Raw genomic sequence first — 15,859 nt, forward strand, 5'->3', positions numbered from 1 at the left:
AATGCAAAAGGAAACGAAGAATTTAAAGTAGCATTTAAAAAAAAAAAAAAAAAACAATGTTAACATTTATTGGCTGATCTTTATATCCATCCACCCAGGACTCTGTGTCTACATCAGTAAATAAGTCGTGAATTAAATATTTATGTATGCGATCATTTAGATAAAATAATTTTATTTTTTATTTTCCCCAAAATGTGTTTATTTCAAAGTATTGTTTAGTATTTGCTTTACTCATCAAAGTCGGTTAACAAAGGCTGACATTTCGTTGCTCTGTAGTTAAACTGTGGTGCATCTGAGTCATAGTGTCTGTTCAAATTACTTCATAATGGACTGTTGCACACGAAATATAAAATGATTCAATCAAAAATTAGATATAGTTGTTTAAACTATCATAGGTATAAATATGTGCACATGTTATAATATTTAAAATTTTGATCTGTGATCTGCCCAGGTGTCAATCAGATATAAAAAAATTAGCAATTCATTTTTTTTGCAGTCAAAAGGAACATTTCAGATATCCTGAAGGATTTTTCTTTCACACATTAAGGACACTGGCTCTTGAGAAGACGTCAAAGGTAATATGAATGTTTCCGTTTAAATATAACAGTAGAGACTGACATCTGCTGGTCAGTTTCTAAACACGCCCACCTGTTTTTTAGAGCAGGAATAACAGAAGCACTGCGTTTATCACTCTGGATGGATTTTCCACTCAGGACGTTCTGCTTCGAGTTCAGGTTTTCTACCAGGCAGCTGTTTGATTGAGGGTTCCTTGAAAAATGTCATCTGTTCCTACGACTGTCCTTTTCTGGACAGAGGTCGTTCCCTGGAATCTGCTGCAGCCACTGACTGCTCCAGTTTGGGAGTTTCGGCTCCATGCGCACCACAACCACTGGAACCACCGAGGTCTCTCCACAGCGTCTCCATTTCCTCTTTTAGCCCCTGGTGTTTGTCGGGCTTCTTGTGTTCTTGATGTTGCCATCACTAGGGACTGCTACTTCACTACAACACTCTTTTCTGCTTTGTCCACCACAATGCCCTGTTTGGTTAACCGTCACCTTTTTATTGGACTGGATCTGGAAATCCCACAGGATCCCAGCTGTACTGTTCTGTCTGGGTTCTTTTGCTGCCAGGATTTTCATTCAGTCAAGTAGTTTGGATCTGGAAGGAAATGCAAACGAATGTAAAAGAAGCATTAAAAAAATAATCAGTTTTTATTTATATTTCATAAAAAATGACAGAAAATTGCTTATAATCTTCTCAATCAGTTGAAGTATTTTCACTGGCATTACAGCAATTAAGTCATTCTTATTATTATTCCATCTTGGCCACTTCAAAATGCTGTTAACATAAAAAAAATTACTTTAAACCCAAATCTGCCAGGTGTATGAATATTTTTGTGATATAGCTGCACATTTTGTAAATAGATATAACCATGTCTTTTTGTTTTAAAGCAAAAGGAAGACATGAAACATCTGAATTTGTTTAAGAAGCATCATTTTATTTTCAGCTGTGACAAAAAATAAAGAAAAAAAAAACAAAAACAAAACACAGTAACCTCCTCAGAGTCCAAATGGTCAGGATTAAAGTGCAGAATCGTTTTTCACAGCTTGTGTAAAAAAAAAATTAAATAAGACAAAAAAAGAATATAATAATAAAGTATCAAAACTCACAATGGAGATCCTGAAAATATAAATATGATACAGAAGAAGATGAAATCTTACAGGTCATGGTGTCAACTCTGATGTTCAGTTCGCTTGAATCAGGCTGATGCATTAAAATAAAAACTCAACAGGAAATCAGTTCATGTTTTCGAGTCGTTGGCAAGGCTAGCTTACAACAAAGGCACAGCATTGTTCAGAGGTAACGATCCTTTGCGAAGAAGAGCTGCGGCGACATTCTCAGTGATCAACACGTCCTGGCTGACATCGAACATGCTCGACATGGCTCAGACAGGAGCGGTGGAGGAAATACGGAGCCACTTGTGTGTGCATGCATGTGAGAAACGGGGGAGGGCGTTTGTTAATTTTTCCCCTACAGAGTGACAGGCGTTTAACATGCTCTTCCAGTCTCACTGTTACCGGTGGGTACTTATTAAGATCTGAGGAAAAAGCTCCAGAAGAAATTACGGCCCTGAGCCAAAAAGATTTAAGGTGAGGAAGAGGTGAGGTTTTTAGTGCTCAGCTATCAGAAAGAGTGATTGCAGCCTCTGTGGGCATCACAAGCAGTCAGAAACAGCACAGAACAGCACTCACAAAGAGCCAGTCTGTAGACGGCAGGCAGAACTGGGTCATCACAACCTCACAGTAGCAAAAACACCAGCATTTCATCTCTAAAATGCAACCCAGCTAGCTTTTTCTGCGCCTAGCACTATGTTGCATGGCATACATGATTTTAATTCAATTTGAACTGCATCTAAATAATGAAATAAGTTCAATTTGCCACTGAGAGGGTGAACTTACCAGATCCCCTTTTTTTAACAGTTGAAAGGCTCCATCAGTGGCTTGCATTCAAATATCAACCTGAACTCACATTTATCATTTTCCTTATCACAAGTAGCCCAAGAGAAAAAGAAACAAGAAGACACGGCCCAGATCGGCCAGTTAGTGCAAACAAAAGTACTCAAATGTGTACAAAAGAGTTTCAGAGGGTCGACATAGAAAAACACATTTTTTTTGTACTTTTTCTACTCAGCCCTGCTTTTCTTGCTTGACTTTTTTTTATTTTTATCTTTTACTCCAAATTTGTATTTTACTTATTTAAAGAAAAAACCCCACAATGTTTATAGACTAAAGTAGCTTGTAGTAAAAGCGGCGAAGACCTGGCCACTACATCATGCAGCAAATTTAAAATAAACTAAAAGATTCGCAGAATAAAGACAGAGAGACGGTTTGTTAGAAGGTGCCGCAGAAGTCTGACAGTGCTGGAGATTATTTCTGAGGAGACAGCCGCGTATATACAGAGATATTTACAGTACAGCTAGCTCTTATATGTAAACAAACAGTGGGGTCGATCCTCAGGAGGACAGACAGGAACATGATGAGGCAGTACCTGGTGATGTAACACCTTCACTATGATACAGTACATCAGAAATGAGAGCATGGATTATTGGTTTTTTTTCCAGGATGGGGAATAGAGATGATCAGAATACGTACAGCGCCTTCCAAACATATTTACACCCCTCATGTTTTTTCATACTTTCTCAGAACACAAACAGAAACTTCAATGTTTTAAATTGGGACTTTCTTGTGAAAAAGTAGAGGATTTCAGCAGCAAAACTTCCTTACACATAAAGTCAAAGCTACAGCTTTATCATGGGTCACAGGTCAAAGTCCAGACCCAAATCCAATTGAGAAAATTGATGATATCTATAAAATGTATATCTTATTTAATCATTTTTTTCTCTGGGATTCATAAGACGTTTTTGAAATGAATTGAATACCATGTACTTGGCATCTGACTGATATTGAGCTATTGTGCAAAGAAAAATGGGTAAAGATCTCAGTCGGTGAATGCGCAAAGTTGGTAGAGACAAGTCCAACTAGTTCATCAACTTAAAATCCCAATAAAATATATTAAAGTTTATGGTTCTGAAGCCTTTCTACTGGAAACCAGTAAATCCTTCCAAACTAAAGCGACAAATTGTGAAAAGGTTTATGGTATAAATACTCATCGAGGCACTGTAGCTGCAAAGTTGCAGCAACATTTGACTTGATTGCAGAAGGGTTGAAAAGTGAATGCGTACATTTATCAGAATTGGTTCTCAGGTTGTTTTTTTTGTTTGTTTTAAAATAATGTATAGCAGAGGTTTTTAGGTGTTTGAAGATGGTCTCAAAGCATTTACCCTGACACAGTGACAACGCGTAAATTAAAAAATAGTTCTGCCGTGCCTTTTTAACTGCAGTGATACCTCCAGTCTCCTTTTAGCTGGCCAGTCAATAAAAATATGGCGATGTAACGTACGTATATAAAATATGTCTGTACATTTTCAATATTTAAAACATTTACAAATTTGCCGCTTATGTACACATAATGTATTTGAGTGTTAATGTCAATGGGATGCACTAAGAACTCTCTAAATGGAGAGAAGACGTACCAAATGTAGGACGTGTACCTTACCATAAATTCAGTGCTACAGTATAAACAGGAGAGACGGGCAACTCCAAGTGGTTCATGACTGAATGGGGTCAGAGGGGCACACTGAAGCGGGAATTGACCTGGCAGCATTATTTACAGCCATGCATTTGTCAATTGGATACTTAAAGCTTGAAAAGTTTCACTTCACTTGTACAAGAAGGTCTACAAACTGTCCCTCAGATACTGGGAGGACGTTGCATTTTGCTTGCACTTCTAATAAATTCTGTTCTGAGATCCAAAAGAAAACCAAACACAGCAAATGTCCGTAGACACAAACTGCATCATGCAGTCAGGAGACATGAAGCGACGCAGCTGAAGATTTGCTGCTATGTTTTGCATGTGAAGTTACACACTACAGTAAAAAGCACAGTAAGTATTCTCTAGTGGGACCACTTCTGCTAAATCTATGTGATTGAAGTGTTACATGAAAATTTGTTTCTGATTGCATATGATATATTTTACTTTAGCTTCAGAAGCAGCTGCAGTGAGAATGTGTGTGTATGTGCACGTGCAGGCATCACACACTGGTGGCTTTTCAAATTCATATTTTCCCCCTGAGTCTATTCATCCGGCCTGCGCCAGCTAAAACCAGTGTCATCTGCTTCAGTCGTGACGGGCCATTAGAAAGTCTCCTCCAGCAGCGTTCTGCCGCCCGAGGCGGGTGGGTCACTGTCTCCTGAGGGGTCAACTGCAACGTTGCCACACCTCTCGCGGCGCTTCACTCGGGTTGCTCCGGATGAGTGTGCAGGCCGTTGTCAGGGCGCGGGATGCTGTGGTGCTCCCAGAAAGCCTTGTGCAACTGGTCCAGTTCAGACATCAGCGGCAGACCAATGTCCAAGTGCATCTTGAGGTTCTCCAACCACTCCTCCAGTTTAGAGAATGCAGGTCTGTAAAGTTCAAAGGGCACAAGGAAAAATTACCTTTGGATTCATCATCAAAAGCCCTTCTCACCCAGAATTTTCTAACAGTTTTTATTCCTCCATCTAAGTAGTTTTAGAAATCAGAGTTTTGTGCTGCTGTAGATGTTGTCACTTAAAAGCAAATATCATATATAACAGATACATAACTTTAAAAAATATATATCGAAAGAGCAGATTTGCGAGCAGAAAGGAACATTTAGACCAAGAAGGTGAGATTTTCCGATGCTTCCATTCACTTTGTTTTGAATAATCTTAGACTATTTTGATCAGATAGTCACTGGGAGATTAGGAAGAGTAACAATGCTGGTCAAAAATGAAAAGTTAAAATATGCTGGATAGTCAGTTACTTTAATTACATCTTCATATTCTTATTTGTGGCAAACTGCAGGTATGGATGGGTCTTAAACTTGATGCGTTCAGCTACATTTCTTTTAACTTTCCCCTCTTCATTCAACAAATCACCATACAAATGTTCAATTCATGAATTGAAGCTGAGTTCATAAAGCTATAACCTTTTTTGTTCTTGGATATTTAATTTGTGATTCTTGCGTATCTATTGCTTTTGGACAATGAAATCAACTTAACCTCTACAGACAAGTCTGAAAAGGTTGTAAAAACAGGTAAAAAACTTTCCCAATAAAACAAAATCCCAGGTAATGAAATATTTTTAAGTCTGATTTCAGTGCACATTTTTTGGGAGATTTCTGACCTTTTGTCTGCATCGAGGTCACAGCACAAAGCAGCAATAGGAAAGAAGGCAGGGGGACAATTGGGAGGATAGTAGTTCTCCAGGAAGCCAGAAATGTTCAGTCCAAAGTCCATCGCTCTGGGGAGGTAATCTGGATCTGCGTTGACCCGACCAATGATCTTCAGAGGGCAAAACAGGGAAAAGGTTAAAAACACGAGTGAGAAGATTTGAAGATGGAGGTGTCTGAAGAGTTTCTACTGGAAACCAGTAAATCCTTCCCAACTAAAGCAGATTGCTCTCGCCAGACCATAACAATCTGTCTGTCAGTCGCCACATAAGGCTTTGCTCTACTGCTCACTAATCCCTCACACAGTCGCTGAAAAATGCTGTCCATCTGGAGAAGTCATAGTCTGGGGCCTCTGACCGACTTAACTAAACCCATGAGCCCAAATCATAGGAGCAGGAGGATGATGTGTGTCCAGGCTCCCTTCCAACAACTCAGCAGGGCTGCTGGAAAAAATGTATTCCACTTTTAGAGACGTTGAAATTTGGCAGAGTGAAACTATTCCCTCATAAAATGAAATGGAAAATGCATTTAATGAGTTTGAAATGTTGACAAAATCCATCAAAAGTCGCCAAAATGGCAGATTTTTCAAGCAGAATAGACACAACAAAAAATGAAAAAATGATGAGTCAAACTTTCTACTAGGGCTCACATTTTGCAAACTCCACTGCCGGACACCGACTAAAATGAGGCCCTTTACTGGCAGCGTGGTTACCCTCAGTGCACTTGGTACCACCTCTAATTACTGCATCCACGGACAACCCTTCCTTCCTGTGCAGAAGGACGGAGCGGTTTGCAGTTGTCCTACGGCAGCGGCGGACCACAGATTCTGGTAGGTACATGTTCTGAGGCAAAATAACTTTTTATTTTTAAAGGGTCTGAAAAAGTCAGCCAAACACAGCAGTACTCAGTCGGAGCTGCCAGCCACTGAACAGACTATTAAAAAGCATCAATCACATCTCCTTTTATCAGCAGGGTGTTTCTCCTGTCTGCTTTAAAGCCTCAATTGGAGACATTTTGGTAAATCTGCCTTAAAATCGGGTTCATTGCAAGGATGTTGCATTCTGATCCTAAATATTGGACAAGGGAAATTATCTTTTATAAACTGATGCATCTTTTGGTTGGCAGAGAAAGGTTATTAATTCCAAACATGCAGATAAAAGTATTTATGCTCAGGTTTATTGCACATTAGTTCTTAGCTTTATACAAGCTAAACAGCTACTTACCTCACATAGCATAATACCAAAGGAAAAGATGTCCACTCTCTCATCGTAGCTTTTGCCTAAACAGGACATAAAATAATGTTAGTATATAAATTACTAGCATAAATCAGCAGGAAAAACGCACAGAGAAAGTCAGGATTATTTAGATTACCACATGTTCTGCTGTATATCATACCATGAATCATCTCCGGAGCCATCCAGTAGGGGTTCCCCACCACCGTGTACCTCTTCCTGCGGTCGGGCTTCTTCAGGCCCGACAGTTTTCCCTGCGTCAGCTTATTTTCACATTTATCGTCCACCATGAGCCGAGCCAGGCCAAAGTCTGCCACCACCAGAGTGTGGTCCTAAATGAGCAGATATTCCAAAAAGTGCTATTAGTAAGTGTGATAGTCAAGATATAAGCTTCAAAATATTGTGCTTTAGCAAAGTGGTTGGGATTTTTTAACTCAAGGTTTTCAGAGATGCCTTTTTTTATGTATAATGTTTTCTTCTGTTAGGTCAAGCAAAATTAATCTGTACATTTTAAATTGTTTTTCAGCATGGAAAAAGGTTAGTGCACAAAATATTAACACACTTAAACAATAAAGGTGTGTAAGCACAGACATATTTGAGTGGAGTAAACGTTCCTTACCTCTCGGACAAGACAGTTGTGCGAGTTCAGGTCCCGGTGGATTATGTTCATTGAATGCAGGTATGCCTAAGAGACAGATAAAAGAGGGGAGAGGGAAAATAAAAATAATTAATTAAACTGGGTGATCAAAAGTTGCCTCAAAGCAGAAAAGTAAAATTAAGCTGCACTCATTCTGAGAAAAACAAAACAAAAAAAGCTGACGTTTGCAAGCTTCTGAACACTTTTAGTGAGAGCTACAGGAACGATTTACACAAGGCTTGTATTGCTCTACGTTGACCACTAGAGGGAGGCAGCAGTGGTCATTGCACCTTGTGCTGCTGCTGTTGGAATCAGATCGTTTCTGAACTCACCATTCCAGCAGCAATGTCCTTTGCAAAACTGACCCTCTGGTTCCAGGGAAAGTTATTGTCCTGCAAATAGAAATTGCACTTAAATTTTAGGTTTCAGCAGGCAAAACTGTTAAGGGTGAAAAAACCAGATAATTTCATTATAACACATATCATCCCATGTCATTCTTACCATCTTCTTGATTATTTCCCTCAGGGTTCCTCCCTTTATGTACTCTGCAATGAAGTTGAGTCTCTTGTCTTTGTACAGGACTCCGATGAACTTGAGCACGTTGGGGTGATCCAGGCAGCGCATCACCTTCACCTGAGGACGGATTAACAAACAGTCACTTCAGTTATGGAGCAAAAAAAAAGCAAAAGTCAACAGTAATGTCGGCCTGAAGCATTTTATATAATGCCTGGGACGATAAACATCCAAAGCAAAAGGCAAGTTAAGACTTCAGTACAGCAAACACATTTGTTCATTTAATCACATTTAATGTAACTATAAACTGATTAGGTTGCTACAAATGGTGCCACAACCGCAGACTTCTCAGACTGGGCATTGTTACTGCTTGAGAGGTTAGGGCTACAATTACACCAAGCATTTGTCTTCCTGTTGCAAGCAAAATTAAAAGAGACCTGGTAATGTGAGACTTGCAGGGGAAAGTACAAAGCAAGCCCTTACTAAAAGCTGCAAGCACACACATAAATACACAGAAACATTGATAAATAGGTGCTTGAGGCTTCAATACTGAGGATGAAACACTAAGCAGAAGGCTAAATTCAGACTGTATCCTGAGGTCTTGGATGTCTGCTTGCTATTTAAATAAACATAATGGACACAGACACAATGAAGTGTCCGTACCGTTTAAGCTTTTTCTATTTTGCCATGTTAAAACCAGAAACTAACAATTTATGTGAGAAACCCATAATAGCAGAAAAGAAATGAGGCTTGGTTTTAAAAGGAAAAAGTATGTTACAAATTAAATTTGAAACACTGGAAATTAAAACGTCTACCCCACAATCAGACAACATAGAACCAGAACCACAATGGGTCGGTGTAGATTGAAGCAAATTCATCTGTGTATTAACTTAATGATACTAAACAAATCCATAACCAGCTCTTTAGATAAGTATTTTTACTTTAACTTTACAACAATGCAGTACTTCATGCTGTTTTACCAGATTAAATCCCAATAAAATATGTTGGAGGTGAAAATCTTCAAGGGGAATAACATTCTTTTTGTTGCCTCTGGCCATATTAAAGGGAATTTAATTGTAATTTTAGTAAAGACACAGTACATTAGTTTTATGAAAAGGATAAAATAGTGCGACAGAAGTCCAAATGTTTGTTCTCTGTTATAATTAAACATTAATTAAGAGTCTAGGGAGGCGTTAAGGTTTTGTGTGGGAGAGAAAAATTTGTCATTTGTGGGAGAAGAGAATGAAAGCACTCCCCCTCTTAAACTTTACAAGAGGTTATGCAAGGCATCGCTTATTCCCTGAAATTGCACCTTGTTGCTGCTTCTGACCAGTAATGTGTTGCTGTAAAAGTTGTGCTCAAACTAATTGTGAACATACTGAATCTTCTACATCAAACCTCTAACCTGCCCTGTAAGGTCTGCGCTCACCTCTTTCAGAAATGTTCTCTGTGTTTCGTCGTCAAAACGAATCAACTCCTTCATCACCATCACCTCCCCTGTTTCCTTGTGAGTCACCTGCAACATGACACAGCCATGTACAGACAGAGATGAGCGACAGGAAGGGAGAGCATTAACCGTAAAGAGTTCATTCATCTGTATGACGACATGAGAACTGAAAAAATGTCCATGAAGTGTTAAAACCAACATCTTCCCTTCCTGCGTTGAGATTCCATCCAGCTTCTCTCAATGCTGCCATCTTCTGGAGGCTTTAGGTATGCCCACATTTGGCAGAAATGTGCAATATATAAACAGGGTTACCTTTATGGCTTGTCCGAAGCATCCCTTCCCGAGGACTTCTCCGTGGATAAGGTCAGACGGGCGGAAGATGCGGTGAGTCCGATTGGAGACGACCCGGAGCGACTCTGACCGATTGATGTCCTTCCTGTGTGAGACGGGTGATGCTGCGTTGCTGGAGCCCGGTGACTTATCAATGCTGCAGCTCCGCCTGAGAGAGACAAGAGATAAAGACAATCTGACTACAGTCCACACTGCATTTGCATAATTTGCATTTTGTTTTTAAAAAACAGCTATTCTTACGTGATTATGCGTGATTTCAGGTTGCTGATGTCAGGGTTGGGGGCCTGGGTGATTGGCAGGGTGGGGCTGGGGCTGTCCGACACCGGGGTGAACAGGCAGCCGTCCACCTGATCCTCGGCCTCCGAGGAGCCTCCCTCCTGAGCATGAGGGTCATGTTCGATGGTGAGCTGCAGCAGCCGGCTGGTCTCCTGGATGAGCAGGTCGATCTAGAGAAAAAGAGAGGGTTCACATGAAGACCAAACTTCAGAGTGGACTGGGTGAACACTAGAAAGTATAACCCGGCTCTCTTTTCACTGAAACAGCTGCAACACATTAGAGGGAAGATCCTGAAGGCAGTTTCTACCTCATCCAGGGGAACGTTGTGAATGGGCGTCCCATTGATTTCCAGAATCTTGTCCCCAACATGGATGGAGTTTTTTACGTCTGGGCTGATGCAGTCAGGATCCACTCTGGAGTTAACACAAGAAAACAGGACAATAAGCACATTTAAACAAAAGGATAGAAACAACACACAGCAAAGTCAGAAGTAGAAGGAAACAAGTAAGACTAAATGAAATATAAAACCCTTTGACACTCACTGGGACACCCTGACAGTGCGCCCATGCTCCGGGCTGAAGCCGTTGGTGGGGCTGAGCGGCTGGTCAATCGCCACAGAAAAGCCCCGCCCTCTGCATCCGTTGTTCCCCTCGCCAGAGGGGGGGATGGACACGAGCGTGACGGTGTGCGGGATCCGGGAGTGCGGCGAGTCCGGCAGCGACACGGGCGTCACGATGGTCTGGTAGTAACAGTGACCGCTGCAGTCAGAAGAGAGACGGGGAATATGATCGAAGGCTTGAGAAAAGCGGCTCTGCAGGGTGCGAGAAACCATGTGAAAGAAAGCCGAGCTCTCATTACATCTGTGTTTTAAGCATCACATGTTGTTGATGAGATCCAGCTCCAGCACATGGCGTTCACTGTGCAATCATTGTGTGGAGGCTGACCTTCAACGTGAGCAACTTAGTTTCGAAAGCCAACAAACGAGACGTTTTGTGTATAAGAAATGTGCTGGGAATTAACCTACGAGGGGATCAGTGCTGTGTCTTAACCTAATGTATGATTACAGAGTAATTTATGATCTGCATTTATTGCTCCCTATGTAATTTCACTTTCAACTTAAATTGTAGAAAACCTATTTAACAAGCCGGCTGTCGAAACTGAATGTCGGTAGAAACCATTGGCCTCATTGGATCTCAGGATGACTCAGTAATGGTGAGATCACAGCTGTTGCGTTACTTGCTGATTGACCTTTTTTTTTTTTCTTTTTCTTGGTCATGACTCGAGGTAAAAGTGCCTCCCTGTGAGGCGAGATGCCATCGCGATGAAGCAGCATGATGGAAAAGACTGGAGAGCGCCTGAAGCTTCTGGGAGTTTCATTTTCAATCATCTGCTTGAAAGCGTGCGTCTTGTGACAGTCACACTCAAACATCCCCGCTGGTAACGCGGCTTTGAGCAAATATACAAAACGTAGACAGGATTATGAAGCTCACACCTCTTATCTGTCATGAACAAAATTATTTAAAAGCATCGTTTTAACCATTTCGACACTTGAAGGTTAAGGTTTTAAATGCAGCAAGATGTGGTGGATGCTCACCAGTACAGTTTGGATCTCTCCACCAGCGCGTATGTGTCTCCATCACCGATAAATGCCCTGCAGTTCAGACAGCTGAAGCATTCTGGGTGATACTTCTGTTCTCCTGCAACCTGCAGGGGGAAAAGAAAATTAATTATTCCTTCAAACTATACAAGGTGCTTGCTTGTTTCACTGATCAAATAAAAAGCAACTTGCTGACAAGAAAAGCTTTTAAGCAGGGCGAGTTACAAGCTGCGTGAGGTTTTTACGGCCGATCTGGGAAGCAGGGTGAGGTTCGGTCACCGGGGTTAAAGCAGAGCTGCAAGATCCGAGATCGAGTTTGCAGCAGCCAGATGTCTGCGGCAGCTGGGGGCAGTTTTGTAAACAAGAAGTGCAATTGAATTACTGCTATAAAAACAGAGCAGGGCAGGAGGAAATGATTCACGCTGACAGATGTGTGGATGCTGCTCTGCTGGGCGTTCACATCTCTGATTGTTCTCCACGCAGAAAACAGCTAAAATAATCAAACAAGTCTTTAACTGTAGTGTTGGGGAGAAAACGAGCACTTAAAGTACACCCTCTGCAGTACAATAGCTGTTTATAACATTCATTTATTTAAAACATTCTTTAAAAAAAACAACTTACTAAGCACCTTTTTAACACTAGGATGATACAGTTTTCGAGTCCTTCCCATATCGGCTCAGCAGGGCCAATAGGCCGGAGTCCACCCTGACGACTCTGATGGCTCAAATTAGCATCCCTTCTTCAATTGTAAATGTGGTCGTTGACCGTCAGGCCAGAAGGTAGGAATGTGAATAGTCCATGTTGGGGGTGGGTATCTATGATACCAGCAGGAGATCAGGTCTCCTGTAGGTAGTGCTCTTCAGTTTAGTTTTGAAGCATACATGAAGTGTTTTTGGAGAGATGTGACCTTTTGCAGCTGATCCATGATGTTGTGCTGCATTATCCAGGTCATTTTGCCAAATGTACATAGAGTTTGCAAAACATAGAATCTGTTTCAAAAAATATGCAAAGGTTTTTCTAAAAGAAATTAGTAATGTTTCTCTTTGAAATAAAGCTAAGAGGGTATAACATGACAGTTTAGAAATAAACTAACCAAATTAATTGTGTTGATCCACCTCAAAAAAATCATGCAAAAAGTGTAAGCAAAAGAAATCTGGGAGACTTTGCACATGCAAATTTGCATGCAGCCTTTTGTGCTGTGGAGGATAAATAGGTGACTGCTTCACCTATTTAGTTCACAAGAACTAATGGCATTTATTTCAGTCATAATCTTGCGGGGGGTGACCAAGGTTCCATCACTATGTGACAGCTGGTCAGCAAACCTGGCAAACATGATTGACATGGCAGCACTGAATGCACATGTGCTTTATCAGGCATGCATTGGGGTGCAGGAGAGACGGGTGGACTTCCTGGTTGAGCTTGCAAAAGAGTTGGGTAACTCTCATGTGAGTGAGAAGAAGGCACACAAGGAGAAACTGCTTCGGCAACAACCTTCCACACCCAGCTCAGGCAAAAGGGCGAAGTGTCAGGTCAACCATCGATGCAGGATGCGTGTCCTGAGGCCGAAACATCATCAGTGACCCCTCACACCCCCACCATGGACTGTTCTCCCTGCTGCCCTCTGGAAAGAGGTTCTGCAGCATCCGGTGCAGGCCCACCTGGTTCCGAAACAGCTTTTTCCTACTTGCCATCAGACTTTTATTTTACTCACAACATTGGAACTTCAAACATTATCCTGAGCCGTATGCAACGAAATTTCGTTCTTTATACACCCTGTGCATTGAAAATGACAACAAAGTCAGTCGAAGTCGAAGTCTAAGTCTATTGTGCAACTGTGAGATGCGTTGAGGCCATTACCAGGGTACTGATAAGGTAATGGCCCTATTTACTGAACAAAAGCACCTGCTAGATAAAATCCTTCAGGCCAGTTGGACTATCGAAGCCGATATAGGTATACGTCAAAGTGGACTAACTCTAGCCATTCAAATAAGCTTGCACCTTCTTGCTGACTCTTCTGCTGAAACCACTGATTAAATGGCTCTTTCGTCCACATTCCTGAGTTAATGACCTCCTTCAACTCTCTCAGGTAAATCGGTCGCTCGTCAATGCAGATAACGCACTCACTCAAACACTTAATGAGGGCCTATGGTTAAACATGAGCAGCAGCGGTCAGTGCCAAAGGTTGAGCCCACCAGAGCCGTTTCCTCCCTGGAGGCTGCGCTCAGCTTTTGCTTTCAGAGGCAGATTTTTAATCTTTTTTTCAACCCTTCAACAGATCTAATCAACTGCAACAATCTGCATTGCTAATGACGTAAAGAAAGGCTAACAAGGGAGTTCTGCATACAAGACAATGAGGTTAAATCCATCTAATTACCCTACATGTTGTGAATCTAGCTTTTCTGCAGAATAAAAAACACAAAGGCCACGAAAGCCAGTTTGAATTTTCCTCAACTGTGTCCTGAAGAAAAAAAGCCTTAAATTAAAGCATTTAAATCACGCAAATAAATAGAAATACTCTGAGAAACTGACTGGGGATTGTAATTGGTCCATTTTTTGCTTGCCCTTCCTCACAAAAATACAGAAACAGTGTTAATAATAAAGCAGAAATGACACCAAAAGTGGACAGAAAAGGGTCAACATAAGCTGATAACTCACAGGCTTCACAGAAACAAAGTGTTTATTTTAATAAATACTCCCTCTAAAAAAGCACAGTGGCAATAAAGCATCATGTGACTTTAATACAAGAACAATCTGACGTGATGCATTTCGTTTTTGTCTACCTCAAAAAACAGAAGAGACAGAATAACCAACCTTTATGATCAGAGCATAAAAGTGAAACAGAAATCTAATAAATTCATAAATCAGAGCCTGGATCTGACCTGAACAGACCCATGTGTGACATCGGAGATCTGAACGCAATGGAGGAAGAAGGAAAACAACTTTCCTTTCATTACTTTGGGAATCACATTTGTTTATGGATATATGTGTATTTCCTCTCCCTGTCTGCGTCACTTTAGGTGCAGGCCTGTAAAGAAGGAGGACAGGAAGAGAGGACAGCTGGACAGAGACGTCGAGGGTGTCGGCTCGACTCAGCCTGTCACTAAGGCTGCCATTTGTCTGCCATGTGGGCACACACACCCATTTAAAGACAGACAGCTGCTCCCTTCCCATAAAACACATCCTTCCTTTCCAAAGCAGGGCGATGAAGAGAACTCACGTATTTTAATTAAAATAAAACTAATTTCAACCACGTGATCAGAATCTTTCTGAAAACGGAGCATCACATGTCTGGTTCCTCCGGATGTTACCGTCTTTCTCTGCGGGTGTGTTGTGTCTGTGGTGAATCTAATGTGGATGAGCTCATCATCACGCTTCTTACTGTGGTTCTTCATTTTATCTCCATCTCTGACCAAAATCAGCCTCCAACAACAAACCACAGACTATTCTGATTTCGCCCCTCCGGTCCTGTGAGTCCACACGGTGCACGACTAAACATTTCACACTGTTGAACAACAATAAGGCATCTTTATACATTTCTACTACAAATTTATAACCTTAAGGATGAAAGGCTAATTTATTAAATCAGGGGGGGTTGCATTCAGATCAACTTTATTAGTGTGAGCTAAACACTTTTTCCACAACCTTTGCATCAATTAATAGTCAGAAATGGTTTTCAGGATATTTAATTATACGGAAACAGTTACTGTTTTTTAACTTTATTGTCCTTAGAGATTTAACTGGTCAGACTTTTGCTAGCCAACACAGATTTTTATATTTTTATAAGGCCTTGACTTGCTGGTTACTTTCCACTTTGCACAAAAAAACACAAATTAATTTTGCATTGTTTGTTTTAAAGCAACAATTTTATGTGAAAAACTTTCAATTAAACACAACGTAAAATGAAAGAATAAGAAAATAATTCATGTTATTGCCAAGAACCTTTACCTATCTTTACTAAACTTTTGGACAAGATACTGTGTGTCGATGGGCTTTTTCA

General features: G+C 40.9%; 1 protein-coding gene across 3 annotated transcripts in view; it reads right to left on the reverse strand.

Annotated features, from left to right (window-relative positions):
• Window positions 1–1,478: 1,478 nt before the first annotated feature.
• The window catches only part of LOC102225878 (LIM domain kinase 1), a 50,340-nt gene continuing 35,959 nt past the window's right edge, over window positions 1,479–15,859 (reverse strand). For all 3 annotated transcript variants that reach the window (XM_023351605.1, XM_023351607.1, XM_023351608.1), the window contains 13 exons: window positions 11,860–11,969; window positions 10,808–11,023; window positions 10,573–10,678; window positions 10,230–10,435; window positions 9,951–10,137; window positions 9,621–9,707; window positions 8,180–8,311; window positions 8,011–8,070; window positions 7,661–7,726; window positions 7,205–7,373; window positions 7,033–7,088; window positions 5,764–5,921; window positions 1,479–5,021 (listed from right to left, as the gene is read on the reverse strand). In XM_023351605.1, coding sequence (XP_023207373.1) covers window positions 4,853–5,021; window positions 5,764–5,921; window positions 7,033–7,088; window positions 7,205–7,373; window positions 7,661–7,726; window positions 8,011–8,070; window positions 8,180–8,311; window positions 9,621–9,707; window positions 9,951–10,137; window positions 10,230–10,435; window positions 10,573–10,678; window positions 10,808–11,023; window positions 11,860–11,969 — 1,722 coding nt within the window. In that variant the 3' untranslated portion in view covers window positions 1,479–4,852. The remainder of the gene's footprint in view (window positions 5,022–5,763; window positions 5,922–7,032; window positions 7,089–7,204; window positions 7,374–7,660; window positions 7,727–8,010; window positions 8,071–8,179; window positions 8,312–9,620; window positions 9,708–9,950; window positions 10,138–10,229; window positions 10,436–10,572; window positions 10,679–10,807; window positions 11,024–11,859; window positions 11,970–15,859) is intronic.

The sequence above is a fragment of the Xiphophorus maculatus genome, chromosome 18 (genome assembly GCF_002775205.1).
Source record: "Xiphophorus maculatus strain JP 163 A chromosome 18, X_maculatus-5.0-male, whole genome shotgun sequence".
Lineage (NCBI taxonomy): Eukaryota > Metazoa > Chordata > Actinopteri > Cyprinodontiformes > Poeciliidae > Xiphophorus > Xiphophorus maculatus.